Source organism: Haplochromis burtoni, unplaced genomic scaffold (assembly GCF_018398535.1).
Source record: "Haplochromis burtoni strain Fernald_Lab_line unplaced genomic scaffold, NCSU_Asbu1 Contig_64, whole genome shotgun sequence".
Lineage (NCBI taxonomy): Eukaryota > Metazoa > Chordata > Actinopteri > Cichliformes > Cichlidae > Haplochromis > Haplochromis burtoni.
Genome location: NW_024582425.1, coordinates 498,293 through 505,965, shown reverse-complemented (window position 1 = coordinate 505,965; position 7,673 = coordinate 498,293). Strand labels below are relative to the sequence as shown.

Genomic DNA, 7,673 nt, shown 5'->3' with positions numbered 1-7,673 from the left:
AAATCATGTAACGAGCTATCCCTTTTTTTTAGGATTATCTGGTTTCTAAGACTCTAAAATAAAAGTCTGCTTTTTGTTTCTTTTGACTAGAACCAATCTATTCACATTTTCATTTTTGCCAAAATATTTTGGACCAATTATATCAAATCACAATCACAGTTCGAGGCTGAATTCACCTTCACATCTGCTCCAGAAATTTCAAGGTATGATTGACAATCCTATTTTAGACCAAGATGATTGTAAGGTGCAATGAGAAATCTTTTTTTTTTTCCTTCTAATAACAACAGTGAGTTTCTGGGTTAGTCGGGTGCAGACTGGGTACCTCAACAATCATCTTCCTCCTTCAATATAAACCCACTTCACGGTAAAATAAAAAATTTGAATAATAAAATGTTCACATTACTGTCTACCTCTGCCTTCACTGTGATTCATGAATGAAAAACAGCAGCAGTCAAAAAACTGAAAATGCAAGGTACTATACTTCTCTTATAAACAAAACTTTTATAAAATATATATGCATATATATATATAAAAGAAAAACTTAAAAATATTTCTTATACTTTTTAGTAAAGCAAGCAGTGCCTTCTAAAATATCTGCTTGATTGTTTTTAAATTTTCTGAAAAACCAAAATGTGTATTATAATAATAATCATAATAACAGTAAATAATTATTGAACAAACACTGACAAAACTAATGATAAAAACTGACATGGTTCCTTAAGAGAATATCCGGATGGCCTGTGTGACCTGGGTGTGGCACACTGGGCACTCCGGGTGGTTGAGCTCACAGATTCGGATGGCACACTCCATGCAGAAGAGGTTGTGGCCACAGGGCACCAAGGCAGCCGTCACTTTGCTCTCAAAGCAGGTCATGCAGTCCCGCACAGTGGCCGGCGGCGAGTCCGGCACTGGCAGACGGCCTGGAAAGCCTTCGCCGGCTGAGGTGGGCTCGCTGTGGGCGCGGCGGGCCTGGGCGTGAGGTGAGCCGGATATGGGCACAATGCTGGTGACTGAAGAGTTGTTGGTGGTTCCGCCTCCACAGGACTCGGGTAAGCCAGGGGAGAGTCTGGTTAGGGGCAGCGGGAGGCCTCCGAAGCTTTTGGAGCGCTGCTGGGCGTAGAAGGCCACCTGTTTGGGGTAGTCGGGGTCACCCCAGCTCTGGGTACCGTCAGATCCAAAATAAGAGCAGGGCTTCTCTCCAGAGCTGGAGAAGTTGCCTTTGTTGTAGATCCCCCCTCCCTCGCTACCTCCTCCCCCTCCTCCAACCATGGCATCTGAGAAGTTTTGGCGGTAGCTGCTGGTGAGTGGCTTGCGCTGGCCCCCCTGCAGCCCCCACACCTGCTGTAGCCGGCTCTCCAGACCACCGCTGCTGCCCGCCGGGCTGCTCCCACCATTCGGGCCCAGACAGTCATTCTCGTTGTTGTGGTCGTGCAGGCCTCCCGTTCGAAAGGCGATATGTGCTTCGATCTCCTCGCGGGCCCGCTCGGCGTTACTCGGGGAGCCTGTGATCTCAAAGACCGGGTCGCGGTCTCGACTCGGAGTGACAATGTAAGTGCATGTCTGCTGCTGGATGCGTTTTATGGTGGAGCCTTTAGGCCCCACCACCAGCCCGACAACACGGTATGGCACTCTCACCTGAATGGTGGTCTGACCTGGCAAAGGTGTGGGCGGGGAGCCGCTAAAAGACACTCCCAGCTTGTTGCGGGACGCCCGCAGCATGGAGAAGTGCTCTGCAGCAGAGATGATTTCACGACGGGCCAGGGCAACGTCCTCCTTGCGGCCAGTGATTAAGAACACAGGTTCCTCTCCTCTGACGGGGGTTTTGATGTAGGTGTTGGTCTTGGCCCGCAAGGCTTTGATCTTGCAACCTGCAGAGACACCAACATACATTTTAAAATGAGTAAAGACACGCCGGCTCAATTCGGGGACACAAATCAAGTTAAAAGGGTTACAACCAGGAACACACTTGATCAGCCTGAGCTGAAAGAAATGCTCGTCTCTGCTATGTCCAGTGAAAATTCTGATGTTTGAGCTGCTTATGACCACTTTAACCTAATGTCTTGGAGGCCAAAGCAAAAGCTGAGTAATTACCAGGATTTATGAGAGTTCAAGGGCGTAATCATTAGTGTCTTTATTGAGAGGGCCATTTTATTTGCACTACAACAAAACTTACTAAGACGCATGGTGCAGGCACCGGCCAGCGTGGACACGGCTGTGGCAGATGCCATGTGTTTTCACTGTACTGGTGAGCAATTACTTTCTGACCTCTCCTTGAACTTGTTTCCAGACAATACAGACAACCCACATATGCTTCATTTTTGGGCCACTTATTGCTCTGCATTGGTCCTGTTTCTGATCAGCGTGGAATAGTTTACTCTGTTAAATGCTTTTAAGGCAGACTCTTAATGTGAAAGAGTGCAGGTTAATGTCATTTCAGGACGAATCACCTGACAATGTAATGGGACAGAGGAGGATACAGGCATATAATAAATCAGTAATTATTTAGGAGGATTGCCAGGAACACCTGAGGTCAAGAAGACAATGGTAAGAGAAGACACAGCAGTTCTGTTTGGATTACACCTCATTAACCTCACACAGGTTTGTATTCAAACTCTGCCAGCTTCCTCATTAAGATTTCTTCCTTTATTGACACATTAAATGTGCTTTCCTTGTGTCACTGTGGCTCTCTGGACAACATCATATTAAAAAAAAGAAAAAACCACCCTGATCTCACTGTAACAGAGTCCAGGTGCTTCAGAGCTCGCAGCGTGTCATAACCAGCTGAATAGCACAGCAGCAGGTATCAAAAGGTTTAAAGACACCTGAAGGTGAAGCAGAGTATCTCCCTAATGCTACTACACTGACCCACTTTGTTCAGGGGCACTGGCTTCCCAGGAACCGCTGGTACACGCAGAAGGGTGGTGATAACATTCCTCATGCCCCAAATTTGAACATGCACTCTGCGGTCATTGCCCGGCGTTGGCCTAACAGACCTGCTCCTGGCACGAAAGGCTCAAAGAACAATTCTTTCTCTCAAACTAGATTTTAAATTTTAATTAGCTGAAATTGATGTCTCGATGAAAGAAACGTATGTAAACAAAGAAGGCAAAAGCCAATTAATCACACCCAGAAATTAAGGTCACTGTGAAGAAACGTAATTTTCAGCTGCATTAGCAGTGAAGTGTGATTCAAAACAAAGCCACCCGTGATCTGACGAGCTCCAGCGTAAGGTGGAGAATCAATGCCTGCGCCTCTGACAGGAGAAAACAATCATACCCACCCCTTTCTCCAAGACAGGATGCTTCGTTTGCCAGATTCACCAGACGGGCTCTGAGCGGAAGGGGGTGTGTATGTAGTGCCAGCTAACGAAGGGCCCAGATCAAAAGCAGCTCATCTCAAATTCCCCCCACCCCAAATCAGCACTTCTTCCTGGTCTAGGCTAAAGGGCCCTCTTGCTGCACTTGTGCACACTGGATCCACCCTCTGTCTGTCTTCGGTTAGCCCATTAAAATTCAAAACTTACACTTCAGGGTAAAGAATGGGAGCCGACATGGGAGATGTGGGGGGGCTCAGCAGCACACACTAAAGCCACGTTACTACAGCAGCGAAGCAAGAAAGGGGAGTGTCAGTGAAAGGAGCTATCACAACTCCTGTTTGTTTTTGTTGGCAGATAAATCGGGATTTGCTGATGGGACCTCACCCACCCTGCAGTCATTGTGCTCCTCTCTCCATCCAACCCCCTGATTTCTCCCCTATCCTGACAGACAACCATGTGGCATTGAGAGTGTGCAGTGAAGTGGGGCTCATGAGGAGTCCCTTGTGTTGAGCTCCAAGGCGTGACTCCCATTCAGCTTTCAGACGCCGTACCCCCACCCCCCCACTCCTTGTTTCTCCCTGCCCCTCTCACCCATGGGTTCATCACAGCAGTTACCAATGAGTGCTCCATATGAACACCAGGGTCCCTCCTTTTTTTCCTTTGTTTTTTAAACTTAAGTTCAGGCTTGTTTGCAACTACACAATGAAAAAAGCATGTATGCAACCAAACAACCGCACAACTGCAAATAACCACAAACAATATCAATATTCTGCTTTTTCCCCCCTCCAAAAAACAAAGAAGGATTCCCACCTTCGGGTGCAACTTCTCGCTGAGTCACCCCTTTAAGACGATCCCGTGTGCCAAGCAGCAACACTGTGTTAATGCGCCCCTCCCCTCATCCCCCGACTCACACCTTTGTTTGACAGCTGCTGTCATTCAACTTCAGCTCTTTGTTCAAGAAAAAACCTCCAACTGTAAGAAAAAAAAAACCTGCAACGTGTCTGGAATTGAACTTTCCAACTCCCTCATCTGAGGAAAAAGAAAACCCAAAAAACAAAAACGGTGACCACGCTTCGCTCTATTGTCCAATTGTGTCACTGGGGCAGTGCGCAACATAAACAACGAGCAGAATAAATTTAGAAAGGAAGAGGGGGGAAAACATCCACTCGATTTTTGAGGCCAGATGTGTAATTTCGCTGATTTTCCTGGCCATCGGCTCGCGCCGAGAGACATTCTTGTGTACACCAGGCGCACGTTGCCTTTTTGAACAGTCTGGCGCGTCTCAGACGACAAAGGAAGCAAGTGCTCTCCCTGCTCCAGTGTGTGTCTGTGCGCTGACATTGATGGCGTGGATGTAGAATAATTCGCCCGGGAGGGAACGGGTCTCTCTCCTGCTCTCTCCCTCTCGTGCAAATGTAGTCCAGAAAAACGAGGCTAAAGCTGCGAAACGCCTCGTTTCCGACTCTAATCATGAGTGCACGAGAACTTGTAACAATATAAGCAGGAAAAGTGGGAGGCTGGCTGATGTCTCGGGGGAGTAGGGAAAAAACACACACACACGCACACACACATACACACAGACACACCACTCCCTTTTCTTTGTCAAATAACACCAGGTAACAGTTGGAGAACAAACAACAAAGCACACGGGGACGCACGGCGGGGCGCATGCACTGCTGTCTGATAAAAGCTCAAGTTTGGAGGGAAAATGACCCGCGAGCCAGCGGTTTACCTTGTCTCCCCACTATCTCGGCCACATGTTCAGAGCTGGGCACTGGGACGCATTCTGTTATGTTGCAGCCTCGTCCTTTCGTCTCACTTGAGGAGCTCTCGTACAGGGCGCACAACTTGCTCTTGCCTTGCAGAATCGCCGTGTCCCCGCCGCCGACGCTGTTCGTGTGGTTGTGGTGGTTGTTGTTATTGTTGCTCCGGTCCTGTACTCCTGTTGTTGGGGCTCCGCCGCCGTCCTCGCCTTCCCCGAGCCCCAGCAGAGACAGCTGGCCCAGCGCGACCCTGAGGGCACGGGAGTCGTCTTCCTCCTCGTCGGGCGGCACAAGGAGACCCTCGCTTCCGAAGCCGGAGCCGGCCAGATCCCTGCCGTAGCCCCCATTTTTCTCCATGATCCCTGCTAGAACCAGCAGGCTAGGCATGGCTAACAAAAGAGTGTGTGAGACAAAGACAGGGGAAAGAGACTGGAGAAACAGCACCCGTGCCGCCTCCTCCTCCTCGCCCCCTCCTCCTCTCGATTCCCCCCTTTGCGCTAGCCCCTCCCATAGACCGGCCCCCTCTCTCTCTATCCGCCAGACTCTCGGTACAGTAGTCTCTCTCCGAGCTCCGGGCAAACGGGACACAAGGCCGTCTGCACACAGATGGGGCTGGGCGATGCTTTGCTCCACCCAGTCTGGTTTACACAGCTTCCCCTCCTCGCCGAGACAAAACGAGCCGCCCTCCCGTTGTACCATTCCGTCTCAGGTTCACGAACATGTGGCAGCTCGCGTTCCACGCAGAAAGCAGAAAGAAAGAGACTCGGCTCCTCATTGCCTCACATCCCCGCACTGCAATCACATGAGCGGAAAGGTACGGCTCCGGAGCCGCAGTGTAGCCCGAGAGCCGCATTTTTGTTTGGCCACTTATGTAAGGACGGGCAGCCGGGATGTAAACAGTTGCGTATTAAAAGGTGCGGGCACAGTGCGCACATGGCGCTCAACGGATGATGTCAACTTTATGATGAGGAGGTTTTAGAAAAAAGCGGCGGCATCTGAGATGAATTTAAGGAGTTGGTGGCATTTTTCTTTTCTTTTTTGGGGGGGGAGGGGGTCCGCCCACCTCGGTGTAGCCGTGCTTTGCGGCAGGTCACCGCGCTGTTGTCTCCGGCGCCGTTGCGCATGAGGATGTTATGTAGGCTATATAGGAGGCGCGGGGGGTGGGGTGGGGGGGCGTCTGTTGGGGGGTGAGGAGAGGGAGTTGTCAGACAGGCGTTGCAGACCCTATGCAGTGGGGGGAACATGAGAACAGCATTTCCCCTTGTGTTGTTTTTAAAGCACGGAGCCGCCGCGAACAAAGAACCGCGCCGACTCCCCAAGATGTCCTCGACTGAAGCCACGCCGACGGCTCGCTTGTAGCTCGGCGCAGCACAAAGATCCCAACTGCAGCGATAGGAAATCAAATCATTATCCTGAAACTGAAATCACAGCCCACGTGATCGGTTTCCTCCCTCCTTTGTGAAGGTTTCACGTTTCACTCAAGGTTCAGCAAAGTACCTGCAACTTCAGTTAATTCGATTGAGGCTGAAAGCAGATTTATTTTTTTACAGATATCTACAGTAAACAAGCCAATGAGATGAGTGGGAACCCGTTTAGATTTATAATTATTTTATTGCAAAGTTCTACGTTGCTGTTTAAGTTGTGTCAGTTGTTGGTGTCTGAATCGCGGTACAGTGCTGAGCAGCAACTGATGTCCATGTTTTCAGCTTCCTCAGAGTGTCAGTCTAACTCAGGCTGTCCTTACCATCTGTGCATATATGGGCTGTACAGTGAGGATGTGTTGCGTAAGGCTACCTGAATGACAAAGCGAACTATGGGGATGTTTGCTCTTCTGCTTTATTTCCACTCCACAATAATTTTTTTGTAATTCAGATCTTTGGCCTGTGGGTTCATGGCAAGTTCAGGTTCAGCACTTGAAAATACAAGAAACAGCTGATGGGTAAAATTCCAGTGAAGTCTGTTGATGTGTCTAATAGTTTTCCCACTGTGGAGATTATTCTGCATTTAACCCCAATCATTAATGTACTGTTTTCTTATTCTCCATCGTTCATGGTGTTTTCCCAGACTGCAACTGGGCTGCAGCTGTAATGAAATAAACAGTCTTAAGTGACAGGCTGAGCATGGCATGTGACTCTTCAGCATGAATATTTTTGCATCTCTAGTGAGAATGCCTTCTGCCTTTTAATAACACATAGAACAGAGCAATAATATAATCACAAATATCCAAACAACAGGTCTGAGAATAGAAACAATATCGGTGTCGTGATAAGACTCTGTCACACTGATACGGCAGGTGTATTTACATGTGTAATCATAGTCTAGACGCGCTCTCTGGGTGCCAATCAGGAAGGGGTTTGTTCCCTAAGGACGTGTTGCAGATGAGAACTCACAGGATAACTCCTGGTATGAGGCCAGGATTAAAACATCCCCCACTCCAGCCAACGACGTGGTTAGAGAAAAGGGGGTAAAAAACAACAAAAAACAGCACCAGCAGGAGGAGGAGAGCATGATGGCGTGATCTATGAAGGACCACAGTGTAGGCCCAGGGGGTCTGCTCCCAATCCCCACCCTTTGGAGAACGCTGAGGATTGGGT

General features: G+C 49.0%; 1 protein-coding gene across 1 annotated transcript; it reads right to left on the bottom strand.

Moving 5' to 3' along the window:
• Nucleotides 1–245: 245 nt before the first annotated feature.
• mex3a (mex-3 RNA binding family member A) lies at nt 246–6,122 on the bottom strand. The gene is made up of 2 exons (XM_005923649.3): nt 5,049–6,122; nt 246–1,868 (listed from the first exon to the last, which is right to left on the bottom strand). The coding sequence occupies exons 1-2, from the start codon at nt 5,776–5,778 to the stop codon at nt 718–720; spliced, it is 1,881 nt and encodes a 626-aa protein (XP_005923711.1). The 5' UTR covers nt 5,779–6,122; the 3' UTR covers nt 246–717.
• Nucleotides 6,123–7,673: the final 1,551 nt, after the last annotated feature.